This window comes from Esox lucius, chromosome 3 (assembly GCF_011004845.1).
Source record: "Esox lucius isolate fEsoLuc1 chromosome 3, fEsoLuc1.pri, whole genome shotgun sequence".
Classification (NCBI taxonomy): Eukaryota; Metazoa; Chordata; class Actinopteri; order Esociformes; family Esocidae; genus Esox; species Esox lucius.
The window spans coordinates 18635291-18654805 of NC_047571.1; the positions used below are offsets into that span (position 1 = coordinate 18635291).

The following is a 19515-nucleotide window of genomic DNA, read 5'->3' on the forward strand; positions in this document are numbered from 1 at the left end:
ACAGCAAAAAATATAGTTTCTGGGATAGAAAATGAATCTCTTGACAGTCTAATGACAACAACTATGCCACTATTGACGCAGGGGACTCCGACATAATTCCCACTTAATTCCAACTATCGACAGGGATTATGTGGAATTTCTCATTTGTCAGTTTTAATTAACTGACTAGGCCCGACCCAAATGACTGCATTCAATGAAACTACTTCTAATATTACATTATTGTATAAACAGAGCTAAAAATGTCCCAGTCAAAGTTAGCAAGATATCTAGCATGCTTTCTAAGGTTGCTATGTTCTCATTTGGGAGTCATTTACCAGCTTTCATTGATGGTATCGCATATCTATAACTAAATGGAAATATAAAGCAATATAAATGTAATCTGGTATCAGCACTGATCTCCTGATTCGATTGAATTTTGATTCACAAGGTCCCAATTTGATTCGCTTCCAAATCAAATTTCTTTTCATTTGAATATACAGTAGTGATAATAACAACATCAATATTGCCTATACGGGAGATTCCCTGAGAATGAAGGCTAGGAACTGCACAGGAAACCCTATCGCTTGTATAACATGGTAGATTACTAAAGAGGTTAATGTCAAACATGGACAACCAGGCCAAAAACATTACATTGTATTTGTTGTTATTCAAACAATATAAAAATACTACATTCATTAATTAATTAATAAAATAAAAAAGGTTTTTATATATATATAATGAAATAATGGTCAATTAGCTAAAGCTCTGACATGTTTTTGAAACTAGTACACATCGTTCCAGAAAAGTGCATGAACCATAAAATTACAAAAATCATTCAATTTCTTTCATTATAACAGTTCAGCCAAATGTTTTTGTGCAATCAATTAAGGTATACATTTCTGTTTTAAATTAAATGCTAAATTTGCCATTACACAAAAAATAAGTTAAATTAGATATTCTATGGAAGATTCATTCAGGTTATATTTTAAAATATAAAAAAAAAACATTTCTGGTGTTTCTGAAATTGAATGTGGTGTTCCTCACTTTTTTGTAAGGAGCCCTGTGCTTCCAATAAAAAAAAGACCTGTATGTGTTTGCATGTATGTGTGTGTGTATACAGTGGATATAAAAAGTCTACACACCCCTGTTAAAATGCCAGGTTGTTGTGATATAAAAGAATGAGACAAAGATAAATCATGTCAGAACCTTTTCCACTTTTAATGTGACCTCTAATGTGAACAATTCAATTGAAAAACAAACTGAAATCTTCGAGGGGGGAAAATGAAAAATAAAAACCTTACAATAACCTGGTTGCATAAGTGTGCACACCTTCTTTTAACTTGGGATGTGGCTGTGTTCAGAATTAACCAATCACAATCAAACTCATGTTAAATAGAAGTCATGACACACCTGCCATCATTTAAAGTGACTCTGATTAATCACAAATAAAGTTCAGCTGTTCTTGTAGGATTTACCTGACATTTTCTTAGTTGCATCTCAGAACAAAAGCCATGGTCCGCAGAGAGCTCCCAAAGCATCAGAGGGATCTCATTGTTGAAAGATATCAGTCAGGAGAAGGGTACAAAATAATTATCAAAGCATTAGACATACCATGGAACACAGTGAAGACAGTCATCATAAAGTGGGGAAAATATGGCACAACAGAGAGATTACCAAGAACTGCACATCCCTCCAAAATTGATGAAAAGACGAGAAGAAAATTGGTCAGGGAGGCTTCCAAGATGCCTACAGCAACATTAAAGGAACTGCAGGGATTTCTGGCAAGTACTGACTGAGTGCTACATGTGACAACAATCGCCGTATTCTTCATATGAATGGGCTATGGGGTAGGGTGGAAAGACGGAAGACTTTTCTTACAAAGAAAAACATCCAACCCGGCTGAAGTTTGCAAAAACAAACATCAAGTCTCCCAAAATCACGTGGGAAAATGTGTTATGGTCTGATGAAACCAAGGTTGATACTTTTGGCCATAATTCCAAAAAGTATGTTTGGCGCAAAAACAACACTGCACATTACCCAAAGAACACCATACCCACAGTGAAGCATGGTGGTGGCAGCATCATCCTTTGGGGCTGTTTTTCTTCAGCTGGAACAAGAGCCTTAGGGTGGAGGGAATTATGAACAGTTCCAAATACCAGGCAATTTTGGCACAAAACCTTCAGGCGCCCATTAGAAAGCTCAAGATGAAGATGAAGTTCACCTTTCAGCACTACAACGACCCAAAGCACATATCGAAATCCACAAAAGCATGGCTTCACCAGAAGAAGATTCAAGTTTTGGAATGGCCCAGCCAGAGCCCAGACCTGAATCCAGTTGAACATCGGTGGGGTGATCTGAAGAGGACTGTGCATAGGAGATTTCCTCGCAATCTGACAGATTTGGAGCGCTTTTGCAAAGACGAGTGGGCAAATATTGCCACATCAAGTTGTGCCATGCTAATAGACTCCAACCCAAAAAGACTGAGTGCTGTAATAAAATCAAAAGGTGCTTCAACAAAGTATTAGTTTAAGGGTGTGCACACTTGAAACCAGGTTATTGTTTTTTATTTTTCCCCCTCAAAGACTTAAATTTGTTTTTCAATTGAACTGTTCACGTTATAGGTCACATTAAAGGTGGAAAAGGTTTTGACATGATTTATCTCTGTCTCATTCTTTTACATCACAAGAACCTGGCATTTTAACAGGGGTGTGTAGACTTTTTATATCCACTGTATATGTGGGTGTGGGTGTATGCCCACATGATTGTACTGTAGGACTGTATTGACATTTCTGTGTTTGCATCCAGAATGTTTACCTTTGGTCCTCCTGGACTCCCTCCTCAGTGTGCTGCTTTTGACCCCTGCTTGGAGCTCAGAGCTGGATGACTCTCCTCCGGCTGATGACATCCTCCCGGGTCCTTCCTGTCCTCAGTCCTCCTCACAGCAGATCCACCATGGGGTTATCACTCCTCTGCTAGCAACCTCCTAGGGACTGGTCCCCTACCCACTACCCCTACTCCAGGCCTGAGACGGAGCCTACAATGCCCTATTCTCCTGGTCTAGGACAGAGCTCTCCTCTAAGTCCATGGTGAAGCCTGGTGGTATTCCTCTTCAGTGAAGAAAGCACAACATGAGTTCTGATCTCTTTTAATGAAGGCCCATCATATCTTCTGACAGAGCTGATTTACATGAGTTCTAACATAGTGGCTACATGTTCCATGTCAAAAATGACATGGTGCTTGTTAGTGCAGATCCAACTAGTAACTGGTGAATGTTCCTCAAAGGGAACACAGGTTGTTGTCCCGTACTGTTCTTTAGTCCAGGTATGGCATGGCTACTCCTTCATGGTAGGATACTTCACAGACTGTCCTCCTGTCCATCGCTCTCTCCCTCATTTAGCACTGGAAGTTAAAAAGACAGAAAAGACATTTAGCACTAGCTAAAGACAGTGTCTGTGTTTGCACATGTGTGCTTGCTCTGAAATTCATGTGCATGCGTGTGTGTGTGTTTGTTAATTCACGTGGAAGAAATTAGCCACAAGTAATCAACATGAAAAACCAATTCCAGTATTAGTCCATATGACAATAATTAAAGCACGAAAATGACAGAAAATGTATCACTAAACTAGGTAGTCATTATCTTGTCTGCAATCACATGGTAGTTTTCATCTACAACACTAAGGTTGCTACTGTTCTTAAAGTTACAGTCTCATACCTTCACAGGCTGCTGTTGTCCCGCAATACTAATCCCAGATTGCAAACGTATACAACCATGTATGGTCAGTGTTTCCTGTCATTTGCTCTCTATCAAAGTAGACAGAAAAGGAAGCTGCAGAAAACAGATGAATGGCACAACTGTGGAGAGAGAGACTCTTGGCATGGGCAGCATTGAATTGGAACACACACACACACACACACAGTGTGAACTGGAACCTCCAGCCTGCTTAATGCCCTTGAATCATCCACTGCTAACATGGGGGCGGTGCCAAGGCCAAAGCTGGCACAGAGAATGGCAATATGGTTGGCATGGTAATGGCTCATTGTTGGAAAGATAGACATTCCCTCCACTGTCTGTCCTCAAAAAGAGCAGTCCTTCTCAATATCTCACATGGCATTGGGGATATGCGTCTGCCATGACACTGTACAGTTGTATGATTGCAAGTGTCTCCCCTCCACTCCTCTCTCCTCTCCTCTCCTCTCCTCTCACGCTGCAGGTAGGTTCTCAGACCTGCTACTGTTCGGAGGTGAGGACACACACCAGAGAAACATCCCACTCCATTTCCCCTTGAACAACAGGTTACTGCAACAAGCCTGCTCATTACTGTTCCTCTGCGTGTGAGTGTGTAAACGTCTGGCCCGGTGTGTCTCCCAGCCTCTGAGCATTTCACTGTCGCCCTGCAAGCATTTCACCAGGGGAATCATTCAAGTGCGCTTATGAGGCGGATAATGTCACACCGCCTGGTCCGAGCGGGAGGCCAATCTACATAAGTACTTCTCACATGAAACCCTCAGAGTGTCAAAAAATAGACAAGGGAAGGCTTTTTCCCTCCCCATCACAAAGGACCATATCTTAATATGATTTTCATTAGAGGAGGAGGGAGAGATATGCCCCTTTGTATTAGTTTGACGACAGAAGAGGAATTTTATGTGATGTATGACTGCTTTTCTAAACCCGTGGTATGTAGGTCACACATACACATGAAAATGAAAGCACGCACTCACACACTCACACACACACACACACACATACACACACAAGCAAAAAAGGAACACATATGTACAGTATGTGCACACACAAAGGCCCTCTCCCTCACACACACACACACAATCTGCACTGAGTTTTAACAGCTTCCAGTGTCTCTTATGATTTGGGTCAAAATTAACGAGCATCATGAATGTGTATCTGTGTGTGTGTATACGTGTATGTGTGTATGTGTCATCACTGTAAGCTGTTAAGAGTCAGGCTGTCAAAGACCGGAGAGGAAATTACCTGATGTATTCATTTGGCTCATATATATTTCTCTTGTTTCTCATTTGAAAGATGTATTTCCATGTCTACAATACACCGGTCTTTACCAAGTTCAGGAGATGAGAAAAACTGAGAGAAAGTAACATAGATATACAGTGTAGATAAATGATAGACAGGCTGGAGAGAAAGACAGAGAGTAAGACATGCAGTTCCTTCAGAAAGTATTTAGACCCCTTCATTTTGTTGTGTTAAACATTTAATTTAGTATAATTTTATATATTTAAAAAATTACATTAATCTATTCCAAATGCCCGATAACAACAAAAACAAGATTTTAGAAATGTATTGAAATATCACATGTACATACAGTGGATATAAAAAGTCTACCCACCCCTGTTAAAATGCCAGGTTCTTGTGATGTAAAGAATGAGACAAAGATAAATCATGTCATAACTTTTTCCACCTTTAATGTGACCTATAACGTGAACAATTCAATTGAAAAACAAAATTGAAATCTTTGAGGGGGGAAAATAAAAAACTCACAATAACATGGTTGCATAAGTGTGCACACCATTAAACTAATACTTTGTTGAAGCACCTTTTGATTTTATTACAGCACTCAGTCTTTTTGGATAGGAGTCTATTAGCATGGCACATCTTGACGTGGCAATATTTGCCCACTCGTCTTTGCAAAAGCGCTCCAAATCTGTCAGAATGCGAGGACATCTCCTGTGCACAGCCCTCTTCAGATCACCCCACAGATGTTCAATTGGATTCAGGTCTGGGCTCTGGCAGGGCCATTCCAAAACTTGAATCTTCTTCTGGTGAAGCCATGGTTTTGTGGATTTGGATGTGTGCTTTGGGTCGTTGTCGTGCTGAAAGGTGAACTTCCTCTTCATCTTCAGCTTTCTAATGGACTCCTGAAAGTTTTGTTGCCAAAATTGCCTGGTGTTTGGAACTGTTCATAATTCCCTCCACCCTAAGGCTCCTGTTCCAGCTGAAGAAAAACAGCCCCAAAGGATGATGCTGCCACCACCATGCTTCACTGTGGGTATGGTGTTCTTTGGGTAATGTGCAGTGTTGTTTTTGCGCCAAACATAACTTTTGGAATTACGGCCAAAAAGTTCTACCTTGGTTTCATCAGACCATAACTTATTTTGTGCTTTTGGGGGACTTTATGTTTGTTTTTGCAAATTTCAGCCGGGCTTGAATGTTTATCTTTGTAAGAAAAGGCTTTTGTCTTGCCACCCTACCCCATAGCCCATTCATATGAAGATTACGGGTCGATTGTTGTCACATGTAACACACAGCCAGTACTTGCCAAAAATTCCTGCAGTTCCTTTAATGTTGCTGAAGGCCTCTTGGAAGCCTCTATGACCAGTTTTCTTCTCGTCTTTTCATCAATTTTGGAGGGACGTCCAGTTCTTGGTAATGTCTCTGTTGTGCCATATTTTCTCCCCTTGATGATGACTGTCTTCACTGTGTTCCATGGTATATCTAATGCTTTGGAAATTATTTGGTACCTTTATCCTGACTGATATCTTTCAACAATGAGATCCCTCTGATGCTTTGGAAGCTCTCTGCAGACCATGGCTTTTGCCATGTCAGGAAAACCCTACTAGAACAGCTGTGATATTTGTGATGAATCAGTCACTTTAAATGATGGCAGGTGTGTAATGACTTCTATTTAATATGCGTTTGAATGTGATTGGTTAATTCTGAACACAGCCACATCCCCAGTTATAAGAGGGTGTGCACACATATGCAACCAGGTTATTGTAAGGTTTTTATTTTTCATTTTTCCCTCTCAAAGATTTCAGTTTGTTTTTCAATTGAATTGTTCACATTATAGGTTACATTAAAAGTGGAAAAGGTTATCTTTGTCTCATTCTTTTACATCACAAAAACCTGGCATTTTCACAGGGTTGTGTAGATTTTTATATCCACTGTAGGTATTCAGACCTTTGTCATTACAATTCAGATTGAACTCTTGATCATCCTTGATTATTGTCTCTACAACTTGATTGGAGTGCACCTGTGGTAAATTCAGTTGATTTAGAAAGAGATGTACCTGTCTACATAAGGTCCCACTTCAAAGTGTGCATGTCTGGCCAAAAATAAAGCCATGACGTCCAAGGAACTTTTCCTAGACCTCTGAGATCTCAGGAAAGTTATTAAAAAAAATGCCAAAGCATTGAAAGTTCCCAGAAAACCAATGGGCACAATCACTGTTCAGATGAAGACTCATCCTAAAGCTGTCTATCCAGCCAAACTAAGTAACCGATCCACTTAGTTTGTCTATCCATCCAAACTATGTGACCAAGAACCCAACGTTCACTCCAACAGAGCTTCCGAGTTTCTCTGCAGAGACAGGAGAACCTGCCAGGACAACCATCTATGCAGCACTCCATGAATCAAGCCTTTTCTCTGGTGTGGCTTTAAAGAAGTCACTCCTGAAGAAAAGACACACAACATGTCGTTTTGAAGGACTGAGAGCATAAGGAAAAATATTCTCTGTTCAGATGAAGCCTAAATCAAATTATTAGGTCTGAATGCCAAATAAAACATCTGGAAAGAAAAGGCACAGCTCATCACCTGGCTAATACCATCCCTATGGTGAAGCATGATGGGAGGAGCATCATGATATGGGGGAAGGATTGAGGGCAGGATGATTGGAGCAAAGTACAGAGAGGTCCTTTATGGAAACCTGACCCAGAAAGCACAGGATCATAGACTGGGGCGACAACTTTCAGCATGACAACCACATTTCTGTGAAGGTCCTTGAGTGGTTCAGCCAAACGCCTGGACTTCGGCGGAACCCCATTGAACATTTGTGGTAAGACCTGAAGATGGCAGTTCACCAACACTCCCCATCCAATCTGTCCGAACGTAATCGGATCTACAAAAAAGAATGGAAGAAACAGCCCAAACCCAGGTGTGCAAAACTGGTAGAGACTAAAAGCTGTAATCACTGCCGAAGGCACTTTGTACAGAAGAAATGGTCTGAATACTATTCACATTCAAAATTTAAGTTTTTTCTTTTGCTATATCATCGTGTTTTTGCTATGTCATTATGGGGTATTGTGTGTAGATTGATTACCAAACATTTCTTTAATAAATTATAAAGTTAAGTCTACAACACAACAAAATGTGGAGAAAGAGAACGGGTTTGAATACTTTCAGGAGGCACTGCAGAAATGAAATAATTCTCAGGGGATAGTTTGCTCCTGTCAAAGATTCTGCCACTGCCATGAAAACAGGATTAACTAACAAATACAGCCACTTGCCATATGAGTAAGGAAGCCTGATGGAATATGACAACTCTCCCTGTAACACTGAGAACATCAATCACTATGTAAGCCATTGATTCTTGTGGGGGGAGTCAGATCACGGCAAAGCCAGAACTCTTGGGTATCAGGCATATATCCTGTTATGCTGCATAAATGGAACACAATGTCATGTGCTCAGAATCATTTTATCAGAGAGGACAATTATTATTTTTTCAAGGTATTCAGTATGACACATACATACAGTGTTTCAATATTAGGGCATTGTCCCATTCATATTGAAAACACAATTGCAAACATATTGTAATTGAAAGTTGATTTGTTTTTAGGTTTTTACATTGTTATGTTTATATTTACATTATGATACTTGTCCCCTAATACTGAAACATTTCAAACACAATGGAGGGATTGAAATAACGCATTGTAAATTTCAAATACCATCGGAAAATAACATTATATGTTGATATTTATTATTAAATATCCTTTTAAATTCAATATATATCATTACATTAAAATGTCCTTTATGTGTAGCAGATTTTAACAAGCATCACAGGTCATAAATATAACCTGGACACACTCTGATTGTACTTTCTAATAGTGGCAGCATTTTAAAGCCCAACTTCAGTCTACCAAAAGGCTTGCATGATAACATTAGTCCCTACCCACCTTCCATATGGGTAACAAAGGCTAAACGATTCCTCAGCAGCTACTTCCTATTAGACCTCTATTCATACCAGCCACAGCAGACATCACTCTCCACCCTGTGCTAGTTTGTATGTGTAGCTGATGTGTGCAGTGTAGCAGGCCAGGCCTGTCCCCAGATTATCTGTGTTGGTTGCTGTAGTGGCACGGCTGCCATGTCCTGGGGGTGGAGGGGCCGTTTGTTCGACAGACTGGCTTTGGCACCTAGCGCTGGTCATCTTTGTTACAGAACGCCCCCCGGCTTATGGATGGGGACAGGACTGTCACAACCTGACTGGGCTAGAGCCAGCCCGGTGGACTCATCCTGCTGTGGTTCCTTGTGTCACCCAGGACAGTCCCAGCCATCAGACACCTCTTCGCAGTACATCAAGGCCATAACATGTTTTAAAGTGTCAGTGATATTTTAGGGTTTCATCTTTGGGCTTCAACCAGTATCTACTAGATTTTCAAGAGTAGTCTCCATGGATTCATCAATCGTTATCACACTCTCCTGATCAATGATAGTCTAGTCTCTGGTGGCCTAACAAGCGTCTGATAGCCTCCAATATGAGATAACAAATAATTTGCATCTGGTGGATAGCTAATTAGCTACTTCTAATTAGTTAACGGCTCTATAGGAGCCACACAGCGGTCTTTGAGGTTACACTTTTATGTGCCATAACAACAAGGTTTTAAATTGTCAGATCTGGGTGGATATATTTGGTATTTTGCTGGTAGGCTAATTAGGACTACATTACATTTTTATTGAATACAATTTTAATATAACCTTGTGCATTCAGATACAAAAGCAGTTGATACGTAAATATCAAAACATTATGGGCCTATGCATTTGTTACTTTAGTTTTCCCTCAAAAACGACATGCTTCAGCAGGCTTTATAAAACCAATGGAATTGTACACTGCACCCACTCTACCAACAATCTACTCAAACCTAACCCAGGTGTTAAAGTGAAACTGATAAGATGTAGCCATATTTAGAGCCATATTTATAGCTCTGGACGAAGCTAAAGAAAGTAAAAACAGACAGATTGAACAGTGCCAACGATTAGACAGATTTACACGGCTGGATGGAATCCAAAAGAAGACAAGCTTACATTTTCTCCTCCTGTTCTCTGAGATCCACATCAGCATCTGTCTGGCCTCCGAGAGGACTGATCGCCTAATTGTCCTCTGATATCAGGCTGGTCCTTCATGCCCCATTAGTTAACCTCATTCCTGACAAGACGGAAGAGCTCTGAGCCTGGCCACCGAAACGACACGACGGTCAAAGTGAGGGAGAAGAGAGACGGAGAGAAAGTGCACAATAATACTGCTGTGTTCTGTTCATGTGTTGGAACGGGGCAGCACACTCACTGGCCTTCTGATAGAAATTAGAGGCACCATTGCTTTAGGTTCACTAGATACAGCTGGTAAACTAAATTAGTATTTGCGGCACAGTTGCTTCTTTGCTGCGCTGATTTATGTCAAAATAAACCTTGGAGCAGTGCACTCACTTAGCCACAACTTCAACAGGGCCAGGCATGGGTGGTCTCTGGGTTAGAATGGGTCTACCCTCTAAAACCCTCCGCCTTTTTACCAGCCCAGCTTCGAGCACAAAGGAGGCAATTTAATGGATGAGAAGAGGAGGGAACTTCAAGTCTGGTACGTGATGTAAATAAGAAACTTAAAGCAGGCACACTATTCAAAGACATGAATCTGAAATTAAAACGATATAGAGTAGTTGTGTATGGCTGTGACTGGTATTGCAATGGCAAAGCATCACTTGCATAAATATTCTTATGATTACTTTGATCAACTACCATCTTAGCGACAGTAATAAACCAAGCAAATGACAGAGGTCTGAAGAAAATATTTATTGTATTTAATCAAATACTCCCGGCGTGTCTCCTAATGTCTACATATACAGGCAATGTGCTGAGCTGTGAGCTGCTGTGCTGGTCTGTGTGAGGTTAAGCTGGACCAGAGAAGCCTGTGATGAGTAATTGGGCAATAGGAAGCTCCAACTACCATGTCTCTCTATGGCTTCCCTGAGGAGTCTTTAATTCACTGTTGATTTGCTCTGTTGTTGTGCTCTGTCTCAGTGTCTAAACAGTGTGTTCAAACAGCCTATTTAGCACATTCAGTGGGAGAGAACTGGGACGGATCCAGAAGAGGAGGCCTGGAGGAACACTCAACCACCTCGTATGAAGCCAAGACAACAAATCTCCCTCTGCCCCCCCCCTTTATCTGTCCCTCTCTCCCTCTGCTCTATCTCCCTCTTCCTCTTTGTCACACGTTGTTTCTCCGTATTTCTTGGTCTCTTTGTCTCTGTATCTTTGTCCCAGTCTCTCTCCATCTAAATCCATCCTTCCTCTCCCCCTCTCCTCTTTCTGTCTTAAAATCTCTCTCTCCCACCTCTGTCCTTCTCTGTCCTTCCGCCTCCCCTCTTTTCCTTGGTTTGAAAAAGAGTTGAGATTCTTTGTGAAGACAATCCTTTGAACATTACAAAAGAATCCGGAGTAGTTCAGCGCGGTCATTATTTCATGCAGCTAGTAATTAATGATACCATTAAGTCTTCTTTTTCTGTCTGTGTTTCACTCTGAACTAAATAAATAGCTGAGAGGTGATTCCTGTAATTGCAACAGGGTCATGGATACAATAAAACATGTGTGATCCGAGCCAACTCTGATTCAACTCAACTGTGGCCAGAATTAACCAATGTCATCACAGTGTTGTTTATAGTGGCTTTCAGAGACTTCAACACCAAAACAATTCATTTGTGGAGAATCAAACACCCCAAGAGATCTATCCTGTACGACAAAGTATTGGCACAGAAAAAGACTGATCATTTTGCCTTATCAGTGTAATCATGTGGCTTCTTAATTGAATCAGCGAAAAACCATGAATATAGACATTTGTCTGTTTCTTGTCTATTTGTGTCTTTGCATTTCTAAGAAAGCAGCCCCAGTAAACATAGACAATAATGAAGTGAAGAAACATATTGCTTCTTGCCTTAACAAAACCAGCTTTCAATCAAAAACTGTTTAAAGGTTTGGCTGGCTTCAAATTGAATTCACAATAACAGACAATCAAATATCAATCAAGGTTGGACGTTTGGCTGGCATCATTTGCCTAGAGGGTAGGTTGATATCTCTTTACCGTTCAGCAATCTCAGTTGTGTATTGATGTGGTGAGGACGACCTCCTGCACACAAACACGCATGTAAGTCAAAGTAAACTTTTTTTTTTAAAGTATTCTGTCCTTGAGCAAGACAGTTAACCCTAATTGCTCCAGTAGGATGGTCCGGGTAGGAGCTTCTGCTAAACGGCTAACATGTAAAAATGTATATTAGCTATAGTAATTAGCTGTGCTCCCACCACACCTCAACGTCTCCTCAGTGTTGCTCATTAATCTCACATGAGTGATTAGGCTGCGGAGCACCAAGACGTATGGAGCCAGGCAGGGATGGAGCCAGGCAGGGAGGTGTGAAACTGGGTGTGAAACTGTTGTAATCTCATATGTTATCACACTCAGGAGATTAGTTAAGGGTTTAACCACACTACAGCCCATTGGCAGCTAATCATGCTGCTAATGATAAGTGAAATATTCTTGCCGTTGCTACAATGGCCACCGCCAAGGTCAAAAACTCACACATCTCCTAGCCGCCAAGCCCCTTTAGAAACATGTAATTTAGTTACAGTAGCTGGCAGGCACATAGAGAATGTACAGTGAAAGACGTTAAGCCTTCAGAACAAGGGTCTCCAACTCTCAAGGTCTGGTCGTCAATTCAGAAAAGAATCTCCAGTCTGGATTAGTTACGCCTTTTAGATCATAACGTGTGTGATTATATGGACGAGAGGAACCTGATCACTCTGAGACACTTCATGAACACAAACTCTGGAGAATATTGCCTTAGTGCTGGGCTGGAACAAACGTCCACACAGCCAGGCAAGTAGCAACTATTTGAAAATATGATATAGCTTAACGATTAACTAAAGCCAAATCTTGACAATAGCTTGGGATGAGGTGGGTTGAAGGAATCTATAAGGGCTGGAATCAGATGAAGTGGGGCAGGACATTGACATGATGTTGTGGCATAATTATACTGCCAGTGCTCCAGTGCTGTTGTGCTTCTTCAGACAATAATATCTGGCCAGGGCCCCAATATGTGCCACATGACATAGTGTTAAACCTCTGCTACAGAGGACACACGTGTGTAACAGAGCATTCAAACCTTACAGAGAGGTCACCAGAACTGAAGTCAGAAAACAGATTTCAAACCAGGCATTTAATTATAACAGCACTGAGTCAATATGGCATTTTCAGACCCTTTTCCAATCTACTCCGCATCATGTGGACCAATGTAAAAAAACAACAACAAAGGATTATAAAATGTTTCAATGTGGGAACGATAGTTGGGATACGATGAGTTAAGCTATAGCTAAAACTGATTGGTTTTACTTTAGAATATTGGTTCTAAGCCTGTTTGCCCTGGTACCAGTACACCAGAACACACAAACACACACAGGCCACTTCATCTAACTACTACCACTGCCACATGATTCAACCACTTACCAAGTACTACTTTAGCCTGAGGGGGTTTGGGACTGGAGGGCCACATTGATGAAACTGTACAGTCCTTAGTCCTCAAAGGTGATGAATGCTCTGCTACTGACGGAGGCTCCTCTAGCTCTATAGCTCCGGTGCGTCTGTGAGAGCAGATGAACACCGAGGAGTGTTTGATAAATTGGGTCACACGAACATGGGGTTTCTGGGTAATGCGGTGAAAACGCTTGAGGAGTTGAAGTTGGAACGGCACGTGTTGGAATAGAAAAACTGGGTCAGAACCACTCTGACGACGAGCTTCCCTCATCACCTAAACCTACCCGCAGCAGAAATGGATTTCACCTCAGTCCCCACACACATAACACATTGACATGCATATCACTAATGCAACAAATAGGCTACGTTGTATTGCTTTTGCTTGACGTTTACAGCACACTATTGATTCTGTGCTTCAAGGGCTTTTCTCTACCTCTATCTTCTTCCATTTATCTTGGTGAGTCAGTCTGTTACCTTGACACTGATAAGGCAAACTAGATTTGAGGATGGATAGCTCTCTGCAGCCACATGCTGCATCTGCTTGGCAGTGAGGAGTGAAGTCTTTATTGCAGATACAGAGAAGAGAGGCCTCTCTCTTCCATTTGACTCCCTCCTTCCCTCCCCCTCTTCAGATTTATCTGCAGCTCCACAGACTCAAACTTCAATAAATGGAAGACTATTATACATGGTGCCAACTGGCCCTACATCAGTTGAGCTGAAGGTTACAGTGACTCATTTCACTACAGAGACTGGGTGGGCGGCTCATATCAATACAAAGACTAGGCGGCTAGCTCATTCCATCCAATTGACTTGTTTTAATTTACGCATACAGACAATGAACTGGAAGTCAGCAAACCTCCTCCGCAAGGTAGATCACGGTCCATATAACCAAGTAGGCTAAAGCACAGATGTACAGCGATACAGTATAAACTGTGGTACAGATTGCGTGGAAACCTGGAGGCATATGGCAAGCTGCTCCACACCTCCTAGCCAATTGAGCCTTAATGATTCATTGGTTTGGCATGCTGCATCTCCCTGGTGAGGGTGTGTGTCAGTGATGCATTGAAGATGCCATGCAGTCCCTTGGAAGCGGAGTGGGTCAGAGTGACGGCTGAGAAGGCTTTTCTGGCTCACCACACTGGCCAGACGCCGTTGGTTTGACTCTGCGGTTCACACACCCACCAACTAACTCCCCTCTCCCTCCCTCATCACCAGATGTTTCAGGTCAAGCCAGTCACCGCTCACCAGGATCACGAGAGGATGCCTATTCTTTGGTCTACTCAATTAAAGAGTGGATGACTGCGGTGTTTCCACGCCATTTCAGTCCAACACAGTGATTTGCTACAAGTCGGAAAAAAACGCTGACCCTGTTATTAATAATAATTTCAGATTTGGAGAATAAATTAAAAAACAAAATCTTAAGAAGTTAATGACCACACTTTTTAATACAAATTAAAACGAGGGCACTTTCTCTGTCCAGCGGTTCCCACAAAACAGTTAGTGAACAATGGCTATGATGACGGTACAGCAAACACCAGCCTGAAAGCCCAACAATACACCTCCTCTGTATTATCTCTAAGATGGCCGCCTCCAGTTCACCCCTACCTTCCACCTGTCCCCTAAACAATCTCCTTTGATGGTAGGAAGGGTGAAGGACACGAGCACGACGTCTCAGTCTTAATTGGGCTAGCTCACTGAATAAAGTTGTGCTGAAGTATTTAGGTGGCAGCAGCGACAACACTCTTCATACAGGCCTGCATTTTGGTGTCTGTGTTTGCACTGCACTTAAAGATGCAGCACCTCAGGGGCTTGATGGAGTCCTGTGGGAGTTCAGTTTGAGGTAATGCTTCCACAACAATGCAGAAGAGAAAACAAGATTTAAGAACACTTTCAGCAGGATAAAGGAAGAATCACTTCACTGGGGGAAAGCAGAGGTGTAATAAAAAGCAAGTATTTAGAGTAGCTCCTAGAGAAACAACCAGCAGTAGAGCTATGTTGTTCATGAAATCTGAAAAGATAACATCCTATTTCAGTCTTAGTCGTTTTACAGTAGTTGCAGAATAGGGAAAAGGCCTTATAGTCTTAATCTGCTAAAATGGTTCCAATTCTCCCTCCCTGGTTCTACTGTCTAACTGTCAGGAGTTGAATTACGAGTATAGATTCCACTGGGAGAGCAACAAAGAGCTGCCTGCTGCAGAAGTTAATGCTCTTCAATGTTTTTGTGCCATACCATCTAAGCCTCACAACCCACCAGTAGAAACTGTCATGGGACTGCTGCATTCAACAGAAGAGACCAGAAGGGTGTGTGTATGTTTGTTTGGGGGGGGGGGGACCAGACTGCTTCAGACTGCTTCAGACTGCTTCAGCTTCAGACTGCTTCAGCGTTTTTTAAGGAGATTACTTAGTTTGGCAGATTAAAAAGGAAAGGACCCTGACCTGACCTAGCCTAGAGGGTTTCAAATCTGACCCTGGTATTTGTGGATAAACACTGGAACCATACCGTAAACAGGGCCTCAGGCCTCACAGCCAATAAATCACCTTGTTGTTCACGTTTGTCCTTATCATCTGGATTCAGTCTGTACCACTGCTACCAACAGTCAGGAGAAAGTCTGATAACCGCCAACCTCAATCCTCTATTCCTATGGATGGTTGAACTGTTGGTTGGTTGAACCGTTGGTTGAGTAAGTAACTCCACTGACTGTTCATGCTGACATCACAAAGCACCATACTGTACAGATTCGTTAACTTTCTATGGCAGTCTGATCCATGTAGTAAATGGTTAGAGATACTCCAACGAACAATTACGCTGAAGTCACTGCTGATTCAAGTGCTAGACAGAAAGATGGGTGGGTGGGTGCATAGGTTCATTTTTTCAGAAGAAAATGCCTGGTTGAGTTTCGCACTTGTCAATGTATGTGCCTATAAATGGAACATTAATAACTACCGCAGGGCAATCATTAAAAGTTCTGGTTAAATGCATGATGGAATCCTGTTTAATTTCATTTTAACGAAATCTAAATTAAACATCTCCACTCCACCCCCCGGACAAGACTCGAGCTGCGCTAGACCATAAATTGGGAGGTGCAATTTGACGCGGTGACGCAGCAGACACCCCCACGCGCATCAAAGCTCCTGCAGCCATCAATACTTTTCACCGCAATGAACCATGAACTTGAATCGTGATTAGCAGACCTCATTTAGACTCTGATTTCCCGCAGAGATTTAGAGATCTCACGTAAGCCTACGAAGCGCCTCGCGCCCCTCTACAGGTAGGCTACCGCACTCAGCATCCCAATTCGAAAGGATGCATTCCGAGACCGTTGGGCTAGTGAGTTGTGTGCATTTTGTCCGAAACCTAAAGCTTGAACGGCAACGAGGTTAACCTACGTAGTTTAACACAAGCCATATGTGAAATATCAGCTATATTTTCTATAGCCTAATCACATATTAAATCAACGGGGAAACGTTCTCCGTGAGGCGTTTAGAGAGCCTGATGATTTGAAGAGTGCTTTTAATTCCGACAGGGTTCCGGACCGGGATGGTGTGTGTGTTCCCCCAAATATAAACCTAACCCTAAAATTATCCCGTCGTTCTAAAAAAGGATATGAGTCACACAACTTTCAAACAAAAATGAATATAGACTACGAAAATGTTGATCTGTGCAATATTATTAAAGACTAGCACCCGTTAACAGAGAATCCGGTATGTAGGCCGACGCTACCGTAATAAAACATTAGATTTCCAAAAATACACTGATTAAAAAAATTATTCATGATCATTCCGTAACCTACCTATATATTCACTTGTAAGAACAATCATCAGAAATCAAGGGGGAAAACGTGTTGGCAAGCTCTTTTTCATTAAAAAACCTATCCCGAACTTATTAGTAAAATACAAAAGAAAACATCTTCACTACAGATCTGACACTTACCCTTTCATATGTCGGCAATTCTGAAATGTCCCGTTTAACCGTTTTAATCCAAATCAGGTTGCCGTTCATTTACGCGCTCTGCTTTCCTCTCTGAAAAAAACAATCCATTGGTAATTCCATTTGCCAGCCACGCACGGTATAAAATCACTTTGGGTCGCCTGTAATTTTTCGACAATTTTACAATTTCTGCGCTTCATGGACCTAGTCTTCTTTTCTTGAATTTTTTTTTTACCGCCGTTGAAGTTGCCTAGTTACCCCTGTTTCCCATTCAAGGTGGCTCAAGCGCTGTGTACAGCGGCCAATCATATAGAAGCAGCCCCGGATTAACTATTTCTTGGCTCCGCTATTCTAGTTTCAAGCAAAAACGAGGGGAGTGGGCGGGGAAAGTGGGCCCCCGGTGACTGAAAAAATTAAAATGCACAGAGAATAATGTAGAAAGGGGGATTGGTGGAGGAGGGGGGAGGGGAAGAAGATTAAACATTTCACAAAAATAAAAGGGGGGGGGGGGGGGGGGGGCAGAAGACCAGTTGCCCATGGACTTCAAGTTCTTATTCAACAGAGCTCCCAGCACCCAGATCTAAAGTAAATGCTTACAGCCTGATGTTGTAATGTTGACTGCCATCAGTCAGGGCAGATATCAACCTCACTTAGCTTGGTAGAGCTCTTCTGAGAGTCAAAGATCTGGCTCATTTCTAGAAATTCCAAAGACCAATCCATCAGGGTAATTGATCAGGCTCCGTAACCAGACATCCATCAAGATCAGTCCGGCTGGCCCCTCACTCCCCCTTCCCCCCGCCCGTCTCCAGCCCCATTGAGTCTCCTCATCATAGGCCATATTGATTTCAATTTCCCACTCCAGCAGTGGGGTGAAAGGTGTAGGGGAGCAAGTCGGCTTCAATCACAGTTACACGGTGCTTGGGGCCAAAATGACCCCCCACTTCTATCACTGATACACACAGACACACAAACACACATACAAACATACAAACACACACCTTACCCCCTCACCCCTGACCTGAGTTAGACTCGGTGGGCCCGGTGGGCAGCACAGGGCAACAGGCCTGTTCCATTATAGATGAGCAGTTGGTGGTCTGTGTGTGTGTGTGGTTGCATTTGTGTGTGTGTTTCAGATGGAGGATGCTGGCACTGCAACACTATTCCCAAAGAACTGGCAGGTCCTGGTAGGGGGTAGGAGGACTAGCGAGCAGCATGGCACTCTACTAATCATCAAAGGGAAAATCTGCACAATACAGCAAAAACAGGTGGGATCTTTCGGCCTGAAAACAAAACATCAATAGACATTTCATGCTACATCCTAGTTCGTCCAGCTTCTAGGTCATGCCATCAAATATCAATTTCTAATTAATGTCTAAATTGAATGAATAAAAACTGTTATGAAAATGAGTTGGTAAGGGAGGGCAGTTGCGTTTCTATTTTTCAAATGTACCACAGTTGTCTTCTTGCCTGTATGTGGGATTGATGTGTTGCTGGCTTTACTCCATCCACCACATTACAGATGGCAACAACAGTGGTGGGGTCCCCATCCCCCTTCTCTGAGATATCAACTGTGTGTGTGTGTGTGTGTTTGGAAGTCTGTGTGTGTGTGTGTCTTGTGTGTGTCTTTGTCTGAGAGATACACAAACAGAATGCATATACAAACACAAGCACTCTGTCTCACTTGCGCACACACACACACACACACACACACACAGTTTCTCTCTCTCACACACACACACACACATTCACACACATTGTTTGATAGACATGTTGCTCTTGGCTTACCCACTCAGTAATCCCAGTGTTTTCCACAGATGGACTCTGTCTTTCCCCTTTTGTCTGGTGTTGCCAGCAGCCATCTCCATGTTTTGCACACACACATGCACTTTGTTTATCAAGAGAACTAAACACACACACACACACACTCAGACACACACATACACCCTCACACACACACAGTCAACCCCCCTTTTGCACACAGTCCACTTTGTTTATCAGTCAGAAGCTGCTGTGTGCTTTCCTAATCCCTTGTAACCCCACCTCCCTCTCCCCTCACTCGGCCATAAGCTCCAT

At 42.2% G+C, this 19515-nt stretch overlaps 1 protein-coding gene across 1 annotated transcript in view; it reads right to left on the reverse strand.

The window, feature by feature from the left end:
• The window catches only part of c8b (complement component 8, beta polypeptide), a 49379-nt gene extending 31632 nt beyond the window's left edge, over positions 1-17747 (reverse strand). Inside the window, exons 1-2 of the mRNA XM_010886899.3 lie at positions 17446-17747; positions 2794-3378 (exon numbers count right to left, since the gene is read on the reverse strand). Coding sequence (XP_010885201.2) covers positions 2794-2884 — 91 coding nt within the window. The 5' untranslated portion in view covers positions 2885-3378; positions 17446-17747. The remainder of the gene's footprint in view (positions 1-2793; positions 3379-17445) is intronic.
• Between the last annotated feature and the right edge of the window lie 1768 nt (positions 17748-19515).